General features: G+C 40.3%; 1 protein-coding gene across 1 annotated transcript; it reads left to right on the plus strand.

Moving 5' to 3' along the window:
* On the plus strand, positions 1–23,828 carry LOC116332431 (leucine-rich repeat-containing protein 43). Its single transcript, XM_039620517.1, has 12 exons — positions 1–200; positions 278–490; positions 2,652–2,762; positions 6,984–7,123; positions 11,162–11,400; positions 11,511–11,674; positions 18,533–18,671; positions 19,148–19,290; positions 21,017–21,106; positions 22,248–22,460; positions 22,627–22,708; positions 22,919–23,828. Exons 1-12 carry the CDS (start codon positions 90–92, stop codon positions 23,050–23,052), a joined length of 1,779 nt encoding a protein of 592 aa, XP_039476451.1. The 5' UTR covers positions 1–89; the 3' UTR covers positions 23,053–23,828.
* Positions 23,829–23,857: the final 29 nt, after the last annotated feature.

Here is a 23,857-nt window from a genome sequence, read left to right on the forward strand (position 1 = left end):
CTGACAGACAGACCAAAGACTGACCATGAATGCACTAACTGACATGCTGTAGATACAGTGTGACTGTGGTGTAAATTTGCCTTAATGTGATGAAGTTAGTGACTAAGTCAGCCATGAGCTCAAACACGCTGTCTGCTGTGATAGAGAAGCTGATTCGCAGCCTGTGTCTGAATGACTTTCCCTGTGGAAATGGCACATGGGTAAGTATCTTAAACACTGACTTGTCTATAAAGCACTTTAGAGTCTAAGAAATTAAAAACATGGATTCAATCTGCAGAGAAACACCAAAGGGAGTGCGGAGCGAGCAGAGATGGAGTCCACGGATGCTCTCCTGGATCTGCTGAGCTGCCCTCGTTCTCCATGGCGCCATGATGTCATGTGGAGCCCTCAAGCTTTGCCTCTCAGACAGCTGGCTGTGCTCACACCTGAACGCCTGCACGCCCCCTTTATTTACAACTACTTCACTTCACTTCGTATTGTTGACAGAGACGTGAGTAGGCCTCTCATTAGGAGTGCACTGGTGTTCACTGATAGCCTATGGCAACACAGTTATTTATATTTCAGTATTTCATCACAGTATATTCAAACATTTACGTGATAACACACAACAAAAAACATCAGTCAATGAGACTGATAACTGTCCTCTTATTTGATATCCTGATATCAGTCAGAAAGGCTGATTTTTAGCTGAAGTGTTGACGCGTCTGTATTGTTCTTCTTACCAAACACACTCGTTCCCACATAATGCAGAGCTGCAACCTCAGTGTTGCATCCCATTAACCATAATCAGATTGTCTGAGTCCCGATTTCGGATATCAGGCTGTTAATCTGATATAATGGTCTCTTTAATACCAGAATATTTAATCATCTGTTCCCAGCATTGATTTCAAAGCTTAGCGATGAACTGCACAAACTACACAGAATAAAATGATTCACAGTATAGCAAGGATTATTTTAAAAACAGGCAGAAACATGCAGATCCATGTGCCCATTAACCGTTGCTCTGTTTCTTGGCAGCTAGTTTTCTACTATACTATTTTTTATTTTAGCTCTGTAGACTCAGGGAGACTCAGTATAAGATTCTTCACAGACTGCATGTCCGCCCATGTTCTGCACATAAAGAAATCACTCTCTCTCTCTCCTCTGTGCATCAAGTGCCAATCTGATAGGGGAATCACATCTTCTGTGAGTGTAAGTTGATTTTCAGGTTCTGGAAATTTATTTATAAGAAACTTGGTAGAAATTTTAATACATAAAAAAAAATTCTGATGTTTTGGTCTTAGGGTTGCCCTCTGAAGCAGGGGTATCAAACTCATTTTACATCACAGCCCACATAAAGCTCACTTTAATCTTATCTGGGCAGGACCGGTAGCACCACCCTTTCTTTCAGCTTTAATTACATATGCTACACATTTAAAACCTGATATAGTTTAATATAAGACAAAAAAGTGCAATTTCAACAATACATGTCAGTTTTTCCTGCATAATATAGAACTTCTGTTGTTCTTGAGTAAATGAAATACATCTGTGAACATGATTGTTTGAGCTTAAATTGTAAGAAATAAATATAAAACTACAGAAAAAGTTCTCTTAGCTCATTAGCTCAGATGTTTTTGCAGTAGATAAAAAGTTAAAAATTGAAACTTTCTTTCATTTCATTATTTATCTATTTCTTATTACATTAGTTTACTATCAATGACGGTGGGGGAGCTCTTTATCAGTTATCAGCAGGGAAAGCCTTAAATCTTATGTAAAATGGAGTTAGAAATCCAAAATTTATACCTTACTTCACATTTTCCAAAGTCATCCTGTGGGCCACATTGGATTCTTGGGCGGGCTATTTACAGACATTACAGACTTCTGGATAATCTTTTTCTAATTGCTAGAAAGTCTATTTAATATACTGAATCAAAAAGTGAAAGACTTTCTGCAACCATAAAAGGAACTACTGAGCTATTTTTGAGGGTCTGGTCCCTCTTTCTAGACTATCTACCTTTTTAGACATGTGAACTTTGATGGTTGCTGATGACTGCTTATCTTAAAAAGACATGCATGTAGTGGATTAGAAGATATGGGACCAGTTAACGTACCCCTTGTATGTCTTCCTGTTTTATTTGATTATATATCAACACTATTACAACCATTATTATCATTATTATTATTATTATGTGTTTTTATTTATTATTGTGGATTTTTAAAATTGTCCAATAGGACTGTTGTGGGGATTAGTGGGTGGGCTGTTCATTTTGTTGTGTTTGTACTGAAATATTTGATGTAAGCTCTGGAACATCGTAGATCCGCAGTCATTCAGTAAAAAGAACTCGTACTCCAGATTGAGAAGGAACCATATAAGATATCTTCACTGACTGTGATTTGCAACATAAAAAAGTAATAATTTTAATAAAACTCAGAAAACAACAGTTGAAAAAGAAAAACTGTTTTGTAATATGAAGGGTTATTGGGGGGTAATTTTATATTTGTCCTAATGTTAAACTGCTGTCAGTTTGTCTAATGTTTCTTCAGAGCTACCGGTTTACCTCGGATGACTCCTCACCCCACTTTTATCATATTTATCATAGCACGGATTTATTTAATGTTTGATGCTTTTACACATTTGTAAAGCTTTATCTTCTGTCTGTCTGCGTGTTCAGGTAACAGCCATTGACGGTGGCCTGTTGAAGTTCTCAAAGCTGGAGGAGCTGGTGCTGAGTGCTAACAAAATCTCAGAGGTACCCACAGCAAACCTTCCCGGCACGTTAAAGGCAAGTCCCAGTCCTGCTTTAGCTTGAATTTGCAGGTCTTAACAGATTTAAGTGTAGACAGCACTGTTATAATTTAAATGTGATTCATGATTCACCAAAAAACCCTATAGCTCTCCCATTCTGCATCATCGAAGGTGACACCCTTGCTTTCGGATTTACCCATAAGATCAGACGTTTAAATACTCTCATCATTGCCATAAATGTCATGGTAATTTTGGACTTTTAATGATTTCTTTGAACTGTATTTTTTCCAGAGTACAATGATTGTACAGCATACCTCTAATGATTTAACAAAAACAACAACCACAACAAAAAAAGAAATTAAATGCACAAGTTTGAATTTATTTTAGATTTTCTCTGATCCACACAGTGTCAGAATCATACAAATATACAAATATACAATATGAACATGACGGACAACCAGTAGTTCATCTTTGCCGCATAAAAGTATTTGTTCGTCAGCACTCACGGGATTGACCAATACTTAGGATCGATGAAAACATTCAAGGAACTCAGTGAAACTCTAAGAATGAGAATGCAGATTTACACAAGTTGGGAAAGTCTCTCTGAGCCATTTCTCAACAACTGCAGGTTTCAACATCATTAGTTCAAACTGTGTCACCACTTTTCCAAGATGTGGAGGAAGACCCAAATGATCATCCTCAGATGAGAAAAGATTGTTTGGGATGTTCATGATGAACCACCGAGGCTCAAGCCTGCCATGTTACTGTCCAATAGTGAAGCCAGTCTTGAACTGTGAACTGAGAGGGTGCCGACCAAGAAGGAAGCCCCTGCCTTAGTTGAAACCTTTAAGCTTGGTTGATTGAAGTTTGCAAAGCCCTCTGGAGAAAAGTTTTATGGTTAGATGAGACAAAGACTGAGCTATTGAGTTTGGAGGAATCAAGGTGAGCTTTCAAATCTGAGAACACTGTGCCAGCTATCAAGCATGGTGGTGGTTGCATCATGCTCTGGGGCTGCTTTGCTGTCATTTATGTTGTCACATTGCAACACATGCAAGTGGATAGAATAATGAAGGAGGAGGACTACCTCTAAATCTTTCAACTTCACCTCAAATCAACAGCTACATGGTTGAAAGTTGGACACATTTGGCAGTCCCAGCAGGACAATGATCCCAAACAAGCTGGTTTTGGAATGGACAAAGTAGGCTAACATTAAACTCCCCTTAATGACCTTCCCAAAGTCTGGTTAAATGCTGGGTCTGTGCCAGCAAAATCAACCAGTTTGAACCCTACCAAGAAGAGTGGTCAAATATCCAGCCAGGCTACCAAAAGTGTCTCATCCAGGTGCAACTTGCTAAGGGCCGAAATCCAAAATAAATTCAAACTTGTGCACCCAATTCTTGTTTTTTAAAGTCATTAAAGATGTGTGTGCTGTAAAAACTTTAAACCACGGAAAAACAACAGTTCAAAGAAATCATTAAAATTCCCCCAATTAGCACTAAACCCATGATGACTGTGTGTAAATTCTGAAGACAAGAGTCTGTCGGAAAGTGGTTTTAACGTGTTGAACCACTGAGAGCTTAGCCCAACACAGTCTGGCAGTGACGGCCTGAATGAGGGGTGCGTAGAGTCATCTGCAAATCCAGCCACGCTGCTGGCTTTGCAGATGCAGATTCTGTGATGTAGGAAAGAGCTTCTCAGCTGTTCTCACTCTCTGCCACACAGTCTCTCAATCTGATTTTGTGCAGTTTCACTATCATATACTGATGCAGCTGCACTGGATGGTCTTGATAGTCCCTCAGTAGGAATGTGGTGAGGATGGGAGGTGGGATGTGGGCTTTCCTCAGCCTTTGCAGAAAACAGACATCCTGGCTATTGAGATGTTCAAGTTCTGCACCAGGCGAAGACCGAGGAATTTGATGCTCTTGACATCCACAGGCTAGATAACACGAGAAGGTGACGATGACAAGTGCTGCAACCAGTGTGCAGTGTCACACTTGCTCTTTTGCTTTCTCGTTCTCGCTCTTTTTTCCCTCTCTCTTTTACTCTTTTATCTCTCTTTGTCTCATTCGTTCAGTGTGCACACAATAACGCATACATGACAAGGACTGCGAAGCTTTAAAGTTTTCAATTCAATTCAATTTTATTTATATAGCGCCAAATCACAACAAAAGTCGCCTCAAGGCGCTTTATATTGTACAGTAGATAGCACAATAATAAATACAGAGAAAAACCCAACAATCATATGACCCCCTATGAGCAAGCACTTTGGCAACAGTGGGAAGGAAAAACTCCCTTTTAACAGGAAGAAACCTCCGGCAGAACCAGGCTCAGGGAGGGGCGGCCATCTGCTGCGACCGGTTGGGGTGAAAGAAGGAAAACAGGATGAAAGACATGCTGTGGAAGAGAGACAGAGATTAATAACAGATATGATTCGATGCAGAGAGGTCTATTAGCACATAGTGAGTGAGAAAGGTGACTGGAAGGAAAAACTCAATGCATCATGGGAATCCCCGGCAGCCTCACGTCTATTGCAGCATAACTAAGGGAGGATTCAGGGTCACCTGGTCCAGCCCTAACTATATGCTTTAGCAAAAAGGAAAGTTTTAAGCCTAATCTTGAAAGTAGAGATAGTGTCTGTCTCCCGAATCCAAACTGGAAGTTGGTTCCACAGAAGAGGGGCCTGAAAACTGAAGGCTCTGCCTCCCATTCTACTTTTAAATACTCTAGGAACAACAAGTAGGCCTGCAGTGCAAGAGCGAAGTGCTCTAATAGGGTGATATGGTACTACAAGGTCATTAAGATAAGATGGGGCCTGATTATTTAAGACCTTGTATGTGAGGAGCAGGATTTTGAATTCAATTCTGGATTTAACAGGGAGCCAATGAAGGAAGCCAAAACAGGAGAAATATGCTCTCTCTTTCTAGTCCCTGTCAGTACCCTTGCTGCAGCATTTTGGATTAGCTGAAGGCTTTTCAGCGAGTTTTAGGACATCCTGATAATAATGAATTACAGTAGTCCAGCCTGGAAGTAATAAATGCATGAACTAGTTTTTCAGCATCACTCTTAGACAGGATATTTCTAATTTTAGAGATGTTGCGCAAATGGAAGAAAGCAGTCTTACATATTTGTTTAATATGTGCGTTGAAGGACATGTCCTGGTCAAAAATGACTCAAGGTTTCTCACAGCATTACTGGAGGCCAAGGTAATGCCATCCAGAGTAAGAATCTGCTTAGATACCATATTTCTAAGATTTTCAGGGCCGAGTACAATAACCTCAGTTTTATCTGAATTAAGAAGCAGAAAGTTAGCGGCCATCCAGGTCTTTATGTCTTTAAGACATTCCTGCAGTTTAACTAAGTGGTCTGTGATACCTGGCTTCATGGATAGATAGAGCTGCGTGTCATCTGCATAGCAGTGAAAATTTATGCTATGTCTTCTAATGATGCTGCCTAAGGAAGCATGTATAATGTAAATAGAATTGGTCCTAGTACTGAACCCTGTGGAACACCATAATTGACCTTAGTGTCTGAAGAGGACTCTCCATTTACATGTACAAATTGGAGTCTATTAGATAGATATGATACAAACCACTGCAGTGCAGTACCTGTAATACCTACAGCATGTTCTAACCGCTCTAATAGGATATTATGGTCAACAGTATCGAACGCAGCACTGAGGTCTAGCAGGACAAGCACAGAGATGAGTCCACTGTCAGAGGCCATAAGAAGATCATTTGTAACCTTCACTAAAGCTGTTTCTGTGCTGTGCTGAGCTCTGAAACCTGACTGAAACGCTTCAAATAAGCCATTCCTCTGCAGATGATCAGTTAGCTGTTTGACAACTACTCTTTCAAGGATTTTTGATATGAAAGGAAGGTTGGAAATTGGCCTATAATTAGCTAAGACAGCTGGGTCTAGAGATGGCTTTTTAAGTAAAGGTTTAACTACAGCCACCTTGAAGGCCTGTGGTACATAGCCGATTATTAGAGATAGGTTGATCATATTTAAGATTGAAGCATTAATTAATGGCAGGACTTCTCTTTTAAAGTTTAATGCACTATCAGACTGAATGCTCAGCAGCTCAGCTCAATCATTCCTTGGTGTTTGTTTTGTTTGTTTCTTTTCATTTTCAGATCTATGGTTTTATAAGTGATGATGACGCCCAGAAGGCTTTTATCTGAAAGTTCAGAGAACAAAGTGTAGCTGATGCTGCATGGAGATGAGTGAGTGACACATTTTGAACATGTTTCTTTCAAAGATTTTGGAGCTACGTGCAAACCGGCTGTCGTCTTTAGACAGCCTCGCCAGCGGTGCTCCTCCCCGCCTGCAGTACCTCGGCCTCAGCTCAAACACTCTGGGTTCCCAAAACGATGTCGCTCATCTTACTGGAAGACACTGGTTAGTTCATATTACACACCACAGACGCACAGACACACACACAGGAAGCTTTCTGGCATTTTAAGAAAACCAAACCAGGTCAAATCAAGCTTTCAAGTGCAATCGTGTACTTTCTGATCAGTTGGCAGGTGACATTACTTCATTGCACGTTGCTTTTATGTGGATTTACTTCTCTTTCACACCTGTGTGTCATACTTGCACTGATCAAAATGAAGCAATACCAGCTGGTTTCCTGCCAAAGTGGCAACCAGAGACTAAAACACACCCTGTTGGGAGGAAAATCTTTTCATCTCACCCACAAAACAGTGAGAAAAACCAGAACTTTCGCAGTTTTACAGAATTCTAATGCCAGAGGGGAATACAGGTCTGATGATGTCTGTGTCTTTTGCAATCAAAAGGAAGTATTACAGCTTCACACTAGAGCTCCGAAGCTTTTGCTCTTAATCATCACTTAAACAGAACCGCAAACATCTAAAAACACAACTCTTCTTTATGTCCCGCCAAGATTTTTCAGAACAGAAAGTGTTAAACATCTTGTGAAAACAGGAGTATAATGGCTTGTACAGGGGAGCCTTGTTGAGCAGCTTTTGGATGGACTTCTTTTGTCCTCCACTTGTCCAGTTCCCTCAAGATTTTTTAAGGACACACTGCACACAGTGCCCATAAATGTCATGTTTTCGGTTTGTAGCTCTTTGGAAATCATCTCATTGGTGCAAAAATACTATTTTACACCTGCCAAGCTATGTTATGTTATGTTATATGTTATACTATGTCATTTTTCACCAATTCAGCTAATGAAATGGGAACAAGTGATGTGTTTTTATCCTATTCATAGGTCAAACAAAAAAACAAGCAAAAACCCCCCAAAAACAAAAAAAGTACAAGAAGTGGACTGAAAATGAGTGAAAAACAAACAAAACACTTCAGAAAGTCTGGAAAACAACTGCTCAACACCAATTAAAAAATAACTTGGCTCCTTGAAAGCAAAAATATAGAGAAGGCTTTTACACAGTATTTTATAAATCTACAAAAATATGATTTGCACGTTGAGTGAATCATGGTAAATCATGAAGTGTCTTGATAGAGTGTTGGGTGAGCTGGTTCTGTGCACCTTTAGTTTTTTCAAGATAAAGATCAACCCCCTTCAACCTGATGGCTGTGAAGGCCACAGCATTCGAATGACATCACAGTCTATGAATGAGCGGCTCGTATCAGGAAAATCCCAGCAGAAATTTACCATCGTAATGCAAAAAAGATCAGTCAGAACAGCATCGTCATGATTTGCAGTGAATTTTTCCTCCATTGGTGGGCGGCTGGATCCCCGTTGGCACACACGCACACACAGTTTGTGATTTTAAGGGTAACTTTCCGAGTGTCACCACTGACTGCGGGCATTTTAGAGCCTGAGATTGTCTCAAAAAGACGCAGTTGCATTCATGTTTATAGTTTGAAACACTAGAGGACCAAACATACAGCTTTGATTTTCTTTCTTTTTTGGAGTTACGTTGATCAGATGCCTTCTGTGGCCCCCTCGGTCCATTCACTGAGACGGTGTCCCACATTTTGAATGGCGTTCATTTTTGAAACTCAACACTGTGAGAGAAATAGACGCAGTGTTTCTGTTACACAGTCAACTTTATCACTAAAAGTTGGACTTCTACTGATGGCTGTCATCATGGGTTTCCTGGAGGTTAACCTGACACCTCCCTTTGCTGCCTACACTACACCCAAAGATTGCAGCTCACAACTGATAAACACCGCATATGAAAAAATTAGAAGGAAATGCAGCTACATCAGTCAAGACCGGGAAACTTCAAGTAACTGGCTTAAACTAGTCAAAAGGGTTTTTACAAGTGCTCGCCAGTCATTTGTGTGCCATACAATGAAACTGTCACTGGTTGCATCCCAACTGAAACCTCAGCATTAACAACCAGAACAGCAAATGCAAAAAGGAAGGAAGGAAACAACACAGGCCCAAAAACAGGCATGTCATCATAGACGGAGGAAAAAACAGTTTTAAAAAAAGAGAAAACAAGAATGAAAATAAAATCAAAACTTTAAAAGAGAAGAAAGGCGATTTAAGTGAATCTGGGATGTCGCGGGAGGAGATTTGCATCGTGGATGCAGAATGACATTATTACATTTTGATCTTAAATAACTGGCGCACACACCGTAGCTGACATTTAGCGATAACCGTGATAACAGCCTACAAGGATGCTGTGTCATAGCTGTTCATAGCTGACTTGATTTTGATTTCCCAGATTAATTTCTTTGAAATTCATGACTAAATAAAGCATATTTTGAATATGACTGACGTGTTTAGAACAGGGATGTCAAACTCCTTTTATAGTGTGGGCCACATACACTTTGATCGTAATTAAGTGGGTCTGATCGGTGAAACCCGTCTTTCTACATAACTACACATATCTCAGATATTCTAATATTAGAAAAAGAATTGCAGTTTCAACAATACATCTAAGTTTTTCTGCATGATAAAGAAATGCTGCTGTGGGCTTGAACTGTAAGAAATGTTGATGTAGGTTCTGTAAACGCAGCCTGTATTTATAATGTGGAAATTTTTTCTTTATTGACAAAATTGGGTTTTTTTTACTGTGAGCCCAGTGTAAAAAAAAAAAAAAAGATACATTTTTGTACTAGATGAGATGACAGTGAAAAAAACAGGAGTTTTCTGCTATGTAATCTATTACTTATTTAAATTGTTGAAGTATGAATGACCATGGGGCAGGTCTGAGTTATCAGTAGCAAAATCTGTAAAAGTTTAAAATTTAAGTGATTCTTCTCATTTTCCAAAATTGTCCAATGGTCCAGATTGGAGTCTTTTGCAGGGCAATTATGGGCCACAGGCCTTATGTTTGACATCCCTGGTCCAGAGAAACTGCAACTATTTTAGACACGGATGGACTCGTGTCAGTGCAACCCTGGGTGGAAATTGCACTCAGGGATGAGGAGGTATGGCTCCAGCGTTTCTGTAAAAAACAGTTTTGTGCTCCCTAGTGCTTCACTGTGTATATACATTCCCTGGCCACTTTATTAGGCACACCTTTTCAGCTGCTCATGAGTAAATATCTAATTAGCCATTCACGATGTGGCAACACTGTGTTTAGACACGTAGACCTGCTGAAACTGAGTATCAGAATGAGGAAGAAGGATTTAAGTGCGTTTGAATGGCAGCTGTTGATTTTCAGGGATTTTCCCAGAACCATCTTCATGGGTTATAGAGAACAGGCTGAAAAAGAGAAAGTATCCAGTGTGTGTGTGTGTGTGTGTGTGTGTGTGTGTGTGTGTGTGTGTGTGTGTGTTTTAGATATATGTTATTATATTTTTCTTTATGACTTTTATGTCACATTTTTTCTCATATTTTTAATCCTTTACCCTTCTGGAAGTTACACTCAGTAGCCACTTTATTAGGTATAGCTGTATGTTAATACAAATATCTAATTAGCCAGTCATACAGCAGCAACTCAAAACAACCTTCAATTCAAACTGAGCACCAGAACAGAGAATAACGGTGATGAAAGTGACTTGGTGGTTGGTGAGTGAGCAGCAGTTTTGTGGGTGAAAAACAAAAAGCTGCTTGTCAGCTGAGAAAGGGAGATAAGCTACAGCAGCCAAAGACCACAGTGTGTCCCACACCTGTGAGCTAAGAACAGGAAACTGGGGCTACGATTCACACAGATTCAACATGAAAACATGGTGAAAAACGTGATCCATCCTTCCTCGTATCAACAGTTCAGGTTGGTTGTAAACGTGTAGAGGTGTGTGTGTTTGTTCGGTGTGGGGTATTTTATTGGCACACTTTGGCCCTCTTAGTACTAACTGAGCATTGTTTAAACATCATATGAGTATTATCCATTCCAATAAGATGGATGGAAGATGTGTTAAAACACAGTTAATAGCTGTATGAATGAAATAAGATATCTGTCATCTTCTTTATCGTCTCTGTTGGATCACAAGTTGTCTCATACACATCTGTCCTGTAAAGCCTGTAAAGCCCGTAAAGCCTCTGTCTGTCCTCAGGCCACAGCTGGTGTGTCTGGACCTCAGCGACTGCGGGTTTCAGGACCAGCAAGCTCTGCTAAATGGCTTGAGCACCCTGCCTTGCCTCAGGACGCTGCTGCTGGAGGGAAATCCTTTCACGCTTGCATCCTCATACCCAGGACTGACTGTGGACAGCCTCCCGCAGCTTTCCTGTCTGGACACCTCATGGATTTCCCCGGAGGAGAGGCATCGCTTTAGGGGCTTGGCCAAGATGAGTGGTGAGTGTGTGAGCCCTGTGAGCGAGGGCCCCAGTTTTCTATATAATTTTAATGCACACTGAGCATGTGCTTACAGGTCATAACATCAGAATACTTTTTACTTTGCACAGACCTGGCAGTAGACATAGCGTCAGCCACAGTGAGCGTGGGCAGGATGACGGGAATTCCAGATCCTCGGATGACTGTGGATGACAAAGCTCCCAATTTCCCTGTGGTCAGCTACCGTTATTTTATCACCTACGAGTCCCTGAGACATCAGACACCTGCTCACTCGGTGACGTATCCTTCCCACACATTTGAGTTTTTTAGCATATCTATAAGTTTAGATGTTTTTAAATGTTTTGGGCCTCATTGTATATTTCTAATATGGTTTTAAGCATTGCTTTGGACGTATAATTGTCAGAATAAAGAGTGCAATTTAGTCAAACAACATATTTCCTTCCTGCGTTAAAAGATAAAGCTACCCACACACTGATAAGTTCGTCATTTGTTGTTTCCACCTTGGTTACGCAATCTCTCTACTACACACTGCATCTTTACATCTTTCTTCTTCTTTATTCACATTTTACTACAAATTGAGGTTTGTGGGGTTTTTTTAACACCTCCTTTCTGTAGTTACATGTGATTAATGCTCTAAGTCAATTAAGAGCAACAAACAGCGACAAAATCCTTCTAAAATCTCTATCTTGGAATTCACCGGCAATCTTCAGATTTCAAGGTACTTTTAAAGTATTATATAAATTCACCTTAATTTCAGTGGTTATCACTCCGTCAGCCATGATGGAATACAGGAGAACAGAAAAAGGTGAAATCAGACAGTAAATAGACCTCAGGCAATGAGAGGAGAGGAAACAGGTGGGAAGACACCAGGAACAAATCAGGAATAATGACACAAAGGAAGTTAAGCTCGACACAATGCACAGGAGAGAAGAGACTACCACAATATAACAAGAAACATAGCTAACACTGAGACAGGGACTAAGACATACACACATGACACAGAGAGAAAAAGGTAAACACTCTGAAAGGAGACAGTGAAGAGCTAAGGGAACAAGAAGGGAACTAATAAGCCAAAAGTCATCTTGAAACAAATAGGGAACCAAAACTATATTAACAGAAACTAAGAACAAAAACCGTAAACCGTAAAAGACATAATGAATTTACAAAAAGAAATATTTGGTTGTCAAAAAAGATCACGAATTCAGTTCGTGTTGATCAAATTTAAAACCCTGTGAATGGTTCAACATTTCTAATATAACTACAAAAAGGCCGAATGGAAACATGAACTGGGAATGTTCGTATGTTTCTAAAAAAATTGTTTTCATTAAATACACGAATGTAAATGTACGGCAATGAAACCTGATTGTTTTAACACGAGTCTGAGCATATAAATCAGACTCAAAGCTGTTTTGAAAATTTTGAGAAACTGTTTATTTTAGTGTTTTTTTAGTTAAAATTTTAAAAATCATTTCTGTCCTTTTGTGTGGTATAATGTGCTGTCATGTGGTGCGACATGCATAAAATAACCAGAAATGTGATTTAAATTTCTAAATATCTTTAAAGAAACCACTGTGTATTACATTAGATACAGTTATCAACCCTGTTTAACTTTAACAGGCTGACAAAGTTTTGCTTGCATTTACGGAAAAAGGTGAACGAGTCATGGTGAAACATAGACATGGAGTTTATTTAATCCCACATTGGGGAAATTCACTTATTACAGCAGCACAAATGTGAAATGGAGATATTGTATATTAGAAAAATAAAAATAGAAAAAATTAATAAGAAAAATTGTGTACAACAAAGGTCCATGTACAGGGTTACTTGATTACACGGATAATTGATTACACAGCAGTGGAGAGCAGACTTCATCACAGTAGATGTCTTTCTGAAAGTGCTGTAATTAAGTTTAAGAATATAATCCACCAACTGTTATCATCTTCAATGCCCTGTACCAACATAGTGCTGAGCAGCTATCTGAACGCTATGCCAACAGAGGTCAGTTATCTAGTTAATAATTTTACCTCCTCTCCTCACACGACTCTGGATACTGTAGCTCCGGTGAAAACTAGGGCCTCAAATCAGAAGTACCTGACTCCGTCGAATAATTCTCAAACACCTAGCCTAAAGCAGATAACTCGTAAGCTGGAGAGGAAATGGCGTGTCCCAAATTAGAGATGGACCGATCCGATATTACGTATCGGTATCGGTCCGATACTGACGTAAATTACTGGATCGGATATCGGAGAGAAATAAAAAATGTAATCCGATCCATTAAATATCAAAAAAGCACCTCACAAAACTTGCGACACGGCGTAACTCGGCTCATAACCGGAGCAGTATGCATCACCTGATAGAGCGGCTGTGTGTATTTGTAGCCTCGCTAGCAAACCAGCATTTCATCTCCGAGGAAGTTATCCCAGAGAGAAGTAAAGCAAGTGTGTAAGTTCATCTCTGAATGTTTGTAAAGCATTCCCACGTTAAGCTTAACAACCGATATATGGAGCGACTGCCTCTCTCTCTCTCTCTCTCTCTCCTGCGGCTACTTCAATCATGAAACTGATCAATGATCAGCTGATCGCCTTTTCTGTCGCGAGTCCGTCTCTCTTCTTTGTTTTTGGCCCACTTTGCACCAGAAAGAGGAAACCAGCGGCTGAACAACAGCAGCATGTTTAAGCTTGATAAGCTGTTGTTAGAATGTATTTAATATTACTTTCTACACCAGGATCCTTTTCTACGTAGCTGACGGCTGGTAACTGGGCGGATCTAGCAAAGTTTAGCCAGGGGGGCCGATAGGGCATGAACAGGGAAAAGGGGGCACAAAGACATACTTTTCTTTCTTATTCTCATTTAAAATGTCGAGCTTTTAATAAATAATTATCTGAATCTTACACCCAAAGTTTTAATCTGATGTAAAATGTATAGAAGTCCATTACTGTATATAGTAACTGTTAAGTCTAATATACCCTAGTAAGCTATAGTACTTTTTCCTTTGGGAAGGTACCATCTGTGCAGTCTGCAATTCTGTAGAAGAAAGATGTTGAATCTATTTAATTATTCTTGAAAAAGAATTTACTTCTGTGCACTTTTTTTCCCACACTGCATCAAATTAAAGTTGATTACGTCAATTAAGCATCATGACGTGGAGGGTGGGGGGTGGTTCCCTATTTTCTTTTGCTGGGAGTTTGCAACCCTATTAGTTAGGTTGCTTAATATTTCTGCTAAATACTCTTTAAAATACCAGAATAGGGAGGATGGAGCAGGTTTAAGTTTATTAGATTGATCAGTGTTGCTGAACTATGAAATATTTTGGGTGCAGTGTATTTTTTACATACAGGTATAACAGAATAGCTTTAGTGTTGTTGTTTATTTAAACTTGAGTATGAACTTATACAAAAAGCAGCAAGATATTAAAAAAACAGTTTTATTGATTACAAAATACACTATATCAGATTCGTATCGGTATCTGCAGATATCCAAATTTATGATATCGGTATCGGTATCGGACATAAAAAAGTGGTATCGTGCCATCTCTATCCCAAATTTAGAAGATCATCATTTAGCCTGGAGAAATAGTTTGTTGCTTTATAAGAAAGCCCTCTGCAAAGCCAGAACATCTTACTATTCATCACTTATTGAAGAAAATAAGAACAACCCTACGTTTCTCTTCAGCACTGTAGCCAGGCTGACAAAAAGTCAGAGCTCTACTGAGCCAACCATCCCTTTAACGTTAACTAGTAATGACTTCATGAACTTCTTCACAAATAAAATTTTAATCATTAGAAAAAAAATTACCAATAATCATCCCACAGATGTAATATTATCTACAGCTACTTTTAGCACCATTGATATTCATTTAGACTCTTTTTCTCCAATTGATCTTTCTGAGTTAACTTCAATAATTACTTCCTCCAAACCATCAACGTGTCTTTTAGACCCCATTCCTACAAAACTGCTCAAAGAAGTCCTGCCATTAATTAATGCTTCAATCTTAAATATGATCAACTTATCTCTAATATTCGGCTATGTACCACAGGCCTTCAAGGTGGCAGTAGTTAAACCTTTAATTAAAAAGCCATCCCTAAACCCAGCTGTCTTAGCTAATTATAGACCAATCTCCAACCTTCCTTTCATATCAAAAATCCTTGAAAGAGTAGTTGTCAAACAGCTAACAGATGATCTGCAGAGGAATGGCTTATTTGAAGAGTTTCAGTCAGGTTTCAGAGCTCATCACAGCACAGAAACAGCTTTAGTGAAGGTTACAAATGATCTTCTTATGGCCTCTGACAGTGGACTCATCTCTGTGCTTGTCCTGCTAGACCTCAGTGCTGCGTTCGATACTGTTGACCATAATATTCTTTTAGTGCGATTAGAACATGCTGTAGGTATTACAGGTACTGCACTGCAGTGGTTTGTATCATATCTATCTAATAGACTCCAATTTGTACATGTAAATGGAGAGTCCTCTTCACACACTAAGGTCAATTATGGAGTTCCACAGGGTTCAGTGCTAGGACCAGTTCTGTTTACATTATACATGCTTCCCTTAGGCAGCATCATCAGAAGACATAGCATACATTTTCACTGCTATGCTGATGACACGCAGCTCTATCTGTCCATGAAGCCAGATAACACACACCAATTAGTTAAACTGCAGGAATGTCTTAAAGACATAAAGACCTGGATGGCCGCTAACTTTCTGCTTCTTATAGGGGAGGGATAGCTCAGTAGGTAGAGTGGTGGCCCCATGATCGGAAGGTCGGTGGTTCGAATACACTAAACAGCTACTCTGAGGTATCGTCCCTACACACTGCTCCGTGGGCGCCCAATGGCTGCCCACTACTTCACTGAGTGAATGGGTTAAATGCAGAGAGGAATTTCCCCACGGGGATCAATAAAGTATACTTTCTTTCTTAATTCAGATAAAACTGAGGTTATTGTACTCAGCCCTGAAAATCTTAGAAATATGGTATCTAAGCAGATTCTTACTCTGGATGGCATTACCTTGGCCTCCAGTAACACTGTGAGGAACCTTGGAGTCATTTTTGACCAAGACATGTCCTTCAACGCACATATTAAACAAATATGTAAGACTGCTTTCTTCCATTTGTGCAACATCTCTAAAATTAGAAATATCCTGTCTCAGAGTGATGCTGAAAAACTAGTTCATGCATTTATTACTTCCAGGCTGGACTACTGTAATTCATTATTATCAGGATGTCCTAAAACTCCCTGAAAAGCCTTCAGCTAATCCAAAATGCTGCAGCAAGAGTCCTGACAGGGACTAGAAAGAGAGAGCATATTTCTCCTGTTTTGGCTTCCCTTCATTGGCTCCCTGTTAAATCCAGAATTGAATTCAAAATCCTGCTCCTCACATACAAGGTCTTAAATAATCAGGCCCCATCTTATCTTAATGACCTTGTAGTACCATATCACCCTATTAGAGCACTTCGCTCTCGCACTGCAGACTTACTTGCTGTTCCTAGAGTATTTAAAAGTAGAATGGGAGGCAGAGCCTTCAGTTTTCAGGCCCCTCTTCTGTGGAACCAGCTTCCAGTTTGGATTCGGGAGACAGACACCATCTCTACTTTCAAAAACTTTCCTTTTTGCTAAAGCATATAGTTAGGGCTGGACCAGGTGACCCTGAATCCTCCCTTAGTTATGCTGCAATAGACGTAGGCTGCCGGGGGATTCCCATGATGCATTGAGTTTTTCCTTTCCAGTCACCTTTCTCACTCACTATGTGTTAATGGACCTCTCTGCATCGAATCATATCTGTTATTAACCTCTGTCTCTCTTCCACAGCATGTCTTTATCCTGTCTTCCTTCTCTCACCCCAACCGGTCGCAGCAGATGGCCCCGCCCCCTCCTGAGCCTGGTTCTGCCGGAGGTTTCTTCCTGTTAAAAGGGAGTTTTTCCTTCCCACTGTCGCCAAAGTGCTTGCTCATAGGGGGTCATATGATTGTTGGGGTTTTCTCTGTACCTATCAAGCACCTTGAGGCGACTGCTGTTGTGATTTGGCGCTATATAAATAAAATTGAATTGAATTACATGCAGTGAAATGCAACAAGATTCAGTTCAGTGAGAGTGAAGGAGAAATATTGTTAGTATTAATTTTACATGGCATGAGTAATACTTTTTTATGTTATTATAATAGAGTATATATACGTGTGTGTGTGTGTGTGTGTGTGTGTGTGTGTGTGTGTGTGTGTGTTTGTGTACCTGCTTAGACATCTTTGTGGGGACCAAAATTTGGACGTTTACTATACTTGTGGGGACCAACAACCCTTATGTGGACCAAAATCCTGGTCCCCACAAGTTTGAAGGCACTTAAAATGACTTAAAAATGTGGTTTTAGTGTCAGGGTTACAAATAAGTTATGGTTAGGTTTAGGTTAAGGGTTAGTGTTAGTGTTAGGCATTCAAGGGTAAGCGGCGAGGTAAAGCATCATGTCAATTAGATGTCCCCACAAGGACATGAATACATGAATACACACATGTTTGTGTGTGTTTCTTTACTTTCTTTATGACTTTCATGTCACATGCCATAGGACACATTTACAGTGCAGTAATGTTTATAAAAATGTTGCATTTACTGACAAGGTTCGGGACCATTAATATTTTTATTTTTTATACTTCTATAATATGTAAATATATCTATTCTTCTAAAACGTGAACTGCCTATTTTTCTACTACAAATCTGTCAGATCTGATGACTTTGTGGCGATTGATTGATTGACTCAGTAGCCACTTTATTAGGTATAGCTGTATGTTAATTCAAATATCTAATTAGCAAGTCACACAGCAACAACTCAAAACAACCCGCTGACGTTCAAACTGAGCACCAGAATGGGGAATAACTATTTCACACACTGCTGATCTACTAGGACAACCATCTCATACAGACAGTGCTCTAATCACTGGAGAGATTATATCTCCACTTTCTATGTTGTAGACAGCAACAACGTCACAAAAACACAATACACAAGCCACACACTTCAGTCAAAAAGGAAAACGATCACATAATTTCCTAAATTTAAGCATACAACGGAGGAAAAAAGTACTCAGAAACTGCACAGAAGTAAAATTATTCCATTACTCCAAATTGAAATTGAATTTTTTTTTCTTTACAGAAAATTAACACTGAGACAAAATTTGATGCAAGATCTGTGACTGAAGGCCAACGATCAAACGAGAACTGCGAAAAACAGACGTCCAAACAAGACAGCGGCATTTTGAACTCAGAGAAATCTAGTTGTGGCAACACATGTGGTAATAACACTTATCTCAGCTGACCTGTGTGTATTTGACGTAAACTTCTGACTGCAGATGAAGCACAGCAGACACTGTGACAGCTTTTTGTACAGAAATATACAAAACAAACAAACAGGGTGGCGCGCAGTGTATAAAGGAGTCTGGAAACAATGCCTGTTTGATATTTGGATTTATTAAACCTGGTGATGTGTCCTGTTCAAATGAGAGAATTTTTCTCTTATCAAAGTTTGTGGAATTTACAAAATTGCCTTAAAGGAAACTACAGTCAGATCAGCCGATGAAGAGCTGTATGCCTACATAACCTGAAACCAAATGACGAACCTGATCCTTTATCGCCTTCATCAGGTGTCAAAGGCACTGATGAGCTGCCGGTTTATATCTGGTTTACTTGTGTGTTTTCTTTTACCGAGATGTGTAGTCATGACGATTCAAAAGCTGGACTTTTTTGTATGTTTTTCCTATTTCTTCCTCAGCAGTGTTAAGGCACACCACATCCAAGCTGTCGTGGTCAGAGAGCATGGACTTCGGTGACACGCAAACCCACACCGTGAGCGCTCTGGGAGATTTAAAGAAATTCCTCAATCGGGGACTGCGTTTAAGCTTAGAGGAAGAAAAGGTACAGAAAGTCAGGTTTGATAGGGTGTGTGATTACACAGGCCTGCAGCCAAACTTTTCTGATTCACTGAAAGTTCTTCACTGAAACCTGAAATGACTGAAAGGCACTTTGAAGAGGTTAAAGCTCTTCATTGGGGTCATCCTGAATTCAAAGACACACAAAAACCAAAGTGAAACAATGATGCTGCAGGCCAGTCCGTTTTGCCAAACTTTCATTGCAGCAACTCAGAATGGTCTGTATGACCCCATGTGCTCGTATGCACGTAATGTGACGATGGATGAGGTCCTGCGGATCTAATTCCAGATCTGGACCAGGGTATCACTCTTGGACAGTCTGAGGTGCAACCTGGTGGCGTTAGATGGACTACCCCTCCATGGGCATGCTTCCCCAGACAATCACTGGGTCACCACCAAACCAGTCATGCTGAACGATGTTACAGGCAGCTTAAGGTTCTCCTCAGCCTCTCCAGACCCTTTCATGTCTGTCACATGTGCTCAGGGTGAACCGGCTCTCATTTGTGAAAAGTGGTGGACCTGCCAGTTCTGGTATTCTGTAGCTAAGACCAAGCAGGCTCCATGGTGCCAGACAGTGAGCACAGCGCCTACTAGAGGACATTGTGCCCTCAGGCCACCCTCATGAAGTTTGTTGAAGTCTGAGGTCATTTTGTAGCTGTGGCAGAGCTTTTCTTGTTCCTCTGTGCGCACTAGGGTAGATACCGGTCCTGTTGATGGGTTAAGGACCTTCTACGACCCTGTCCCGCTCTACTAGAGTAACTGTCTGTCTCCTGGAATCTCGTCCATGCTCTTGAGACTGTCCTGGGAGACACACCAAACCTTCCTGCAATGGCACACATTGATGAGCCATCCGGGAGGAGTTGGACTACCTGTGCACCCTCTGTAGGTCCATGTGTTACCTCCTACCACCAGCAGTGACACGGATCCTACTGCCAGCAACCTCCACCTGTAAAACCATTCAGGTTATGGGGGTTGTCTTATTGTTCTCGCTGTAGTGCACCTGTTGTTAATTTCATTAACACCAAAGCATTTGAAACTGTTTAAAAAACCCCTCTGATACTAAACTGACCTGATCAATATCCCAGAAGTTTAACTGACTTGATGCTGCACTCTGATTAAAAAGAGTTCCAGTTAATAATGTTTCATATTACATCATCTCTATAGAAATAGTTTTTCAGATTTTTCATTTATGATTAAAAGTCCACCATCCAAATAAGTGATAGGCAATAATTTACTCAAGAGTCCACATGATAACCTTGGGCCGCACTGATAGGCTGAATTCAATTATGTTCAGCACTAATGTTGTCTCTGTAAGCTTATTGATGAGGCTCTCCACAACAGTCACAGTTTATCACGTGGTCCAAAATTAATTGGTTAAACCTAAAAATAAATATCTTAGAAGCATGAGACAATGAGCTATTTTTAATTACAATATTTAGAATCAGCATATATGAAGTAATAGATCCCTGATTTGTTTCCTGGAGGAGACACAAACCCAACCTCAGCAGGTCACAAGCATGTGTACTCAGAGTCTCAGCCCTCCTGAGATATGGGAAGTTCTCATCAGGAAAGTCATTTGGATGCAATAAGGGAGGAAGGCACACAGAACACCAGAAATATCCCATTTTATTTCTGAAGCAGACAATGTGCTGAAGATTTGTTGGCCAGCGTGAGCCGCAAAATGCATCGAAACTCATAGTTTGTGGCTTTAGGTCCTGTCATGGCCTGCTGCTTCTGAAGAAGTCCCGCTGACCAAAGCCAACCAACCTGGAAAAGAGAAGAAAGGCAGGAGGGAGAAAGAAGTGAGTGTATCATGTCATACCATTGAACTGTAGTTACAGCCATCGCCTAACTCACCGACTGCAGACACAATAATGAACTTACTTTCAGGGAAATCTTGCACTGTTGTGGAACGTGGAAGAAACTTGGTGATGTGGACAGATACACTGATTTTTACATCTGGGTTTAGTGTCGGAAGCTATGCTATACTGCATACTGTATATTCCTTTCAACACTGACGGTGCCTTTACTGCAGTCCAAGCTGCCAGTTTTCAATCACTTCAGAGATGCAGGCTTTTGACGAGTGTCAGGGGTGATTTGTGTAACACTAGGCGAAAGCATATAAAGGTTCAGAAGTTCGAAATGGACCAAAAAGTGACCCTTGGGGAATCCCAAGAGCTGTTTCTGTTTGGTGCTTATCATAAATACCAAGAGATTAAAGGTATGCACATTTTTTCAGTTACGGTGGAGTGGGTGGAGACAAGTGTCAGGGGAATAGCAGTAAATCTAAAAAACAACTTAAAAAAAAGATCATGTTTATATGTGGCACCTTCTTTTTGCATAACAGACCTTTAACATGCATGTGATGGCACAGGGAACTGTGATCTCAGATGAATATTTCTGGAGGTGTTCCTGAGTCCATGCAGGGATTTCTGTGACATGTTTTTAATGCAGTGCTGCCTGACGATCAAACGATCTCTTGCGTACAGAGATTCCTCCAGATTATCTGAATCTGTTGATTTGATTATTCTGAAATCATTTATAGATGCAGTTTTTTGCAGGTTGGTGAACCTCTGCCCATTTTAGTTCTGTGTAACTCTCCCTCTATAAGATTATATCCAATCATGTTACTGACCAGTTGCCAGTAAACCTAGTTGTAATAGTCACTTACTTTTTCAGGTTTTTGTTGCCCCCATGCCAACTTTTTAAAGATGTGTTGCTGCCAATAAAAATATTGGCTCACTCGCTTTAAACACTTTCTGTGTCCTGTGGTGGATAAAATTTGGGTTTATGCATTCTGGTTTTATTTTATTTATTGATTTATTTTTATGTTTTTTAGAAATGGGGCTGTAATCAACAGAAACCTAATAACTGCAGGGAAAGCCTCAGTGGAACTGTATATAAACAGACAGTAATTTAATGTCACTCGTCTCTTCTTTATAGTCTCCAGTTAAATCTGATTTCACCAAGTCTAAAGACAAAAATAAAAAATCTGTACCTGAGCTGGTCCAAGATGCCCCGATCAGACGAATCCTTGGCTCTGTGCACATCCCCCTGCAAAGCCTGGTCAGAGGAGGCCAGCAGGTTAAAGTCCTCTGTGACTTTGGCGTGCTGCACACAGACTCTGAGGTAGAAGCGACACAAACACATCAAAAGGCAAGTTTGCACATATGAGTTTATGTTTTGCTGAGATATTATTGTTTTCTGGATGAGTTACATGGGACAAAGGTTAAAATAGGAAAACCCATCCAAAAGAGTAGCATTGTAGGAAAGGACACAAAACAAATTGACATGTCTGGGCTATTTTTTCGTACATCTTTAGGATTTGGGAAGGAAAAACAAAGAGGACAAGAAGGAGGACAAGGAAACAAAAGGGAGACAGCACAATGCAGCATCGTCAAAAGGTTAGCGTGATAACTGCTTCATGACAAAATGGCTTTGACTTACATAAGAGAGGATAAAAGCACCAGACCACTTTAAGAGTCAGAGCAGCTGTAGATGTTGTGGTCTGTGTTTAGGAGAGGATATTAAGAAAGAAGGCAAAGAATGAAATTGCGTCATTAGTCAGTGAGCTTTTCTTTTTCCATCTCTGTAATCCTGCGTGATGTCGGCAGATAAAGAGAAGAGGGCGCTTGAGGTGCAAGACTCAATAACCAGCCAACCAGTGATTGTGGAGCTGATTGTGGAGCTGAAGAAATGGCAGACTGCGTCTGAAGCTCACCACTTCCTCCTGCCACAAACCTCCTAAGGCGGACTGCTCTCCCTGGGGTCCGTTTGTCCTTCCGTCCTTCCTTCCTCATGACTGTTAACTGTGACGGTACCGTTGAGATAACTGCATAATAAATTTCTTGCCTCCTCAAAGTACCGTCTTATCAGGCTGCTGTATTTGCATCCTATTCAGGACTGCATGTGCTGTGTGCATTTAAGTGGACTGGAAAATGTCCGTACTTAGGGCTTATTCAGAACTTTAAATTAAATATCATACCCAACTTTGTGTTCATGTGACGTGGAAAAACCATCCGGACTGACAGATTCCTTTGAACTACATGGAAGCTATTTTTTGAAATTAGTTTTTAAATCCACTCAGTGAATCACCATCTTGTGGTGGTGGAGAGGTTTGTGTGTCTCAGTGAGACCAGGGGCTATGTTGCTGAGGGGTTTTTGCCCCAAAGCAAATTAGTCCTGTATGAAGGGCCAGACAAAGAGTGATTCAGAGGACCCCTGTAGAAGGAAAGAAATCAAGGGAGCGAATTACTGTGCCCAAGATGGGGTTACCAGGGCCCCTGCCCTGGAGCCAGGCCTGAGGAGGGTGGTCCGCTGCACCCAGCCACTCCAGTACAGTGGGTTTAGTGATGGAGAATGTCAGCACTGAACCCCGTTAGTCTAACTTGTTATATTTTTTTAAGTGACAGAAAGCAGTTGCGGTAACTTTATTAAATTATTAAAGTGATTATCAAAGCTTAGATCACTGTCGAAAAATAATGCCAAACTTCCTAACTTGTTCACTGTGTTTCAGAGAAAAGATTGTAAATTATTTTATGTCTTTGACTTTT

Source organism: Oreochromis aureus, linkage group 12 (assembly GCF_013358895.1).
Source record: "Oreochromis aureus strain Israel breed Guangdong linkage group 12, ZZ_aureus, whole genome shotgun sequence".
Taxonomy (NCBI): Eukaryota; Metazoa; Chordata; class Actinopteri; order Cichliformes; family Cichlidae; genus Oreochromis; species Oreochromis aureus.

Bases quoted from the DNA above. Each gene is read 5' to 3' on its own strand.
- LOC116332431 (XM_039620517.1), top strand. From the start codon at position 90: ATGAAGTTAGTGACTAAGTCAGCCATGAGCTCAAACACGCTGTCTGCT. The intron at 491-2,651 runs GTGAGTAGGCCT...CTGCGTGTTCAG, and splicing joins TTCGTATTGTTGACAGAGAC to GTAACAGCCATTGACGGTGG. The intron at 11,401-11,510 runs GTGAGTGTGTGA...TACTTTGCACAG, and splicing joins GGGCTTGGCCAAGATGAGTG to ACCTGGCAGTAGACATAGCG.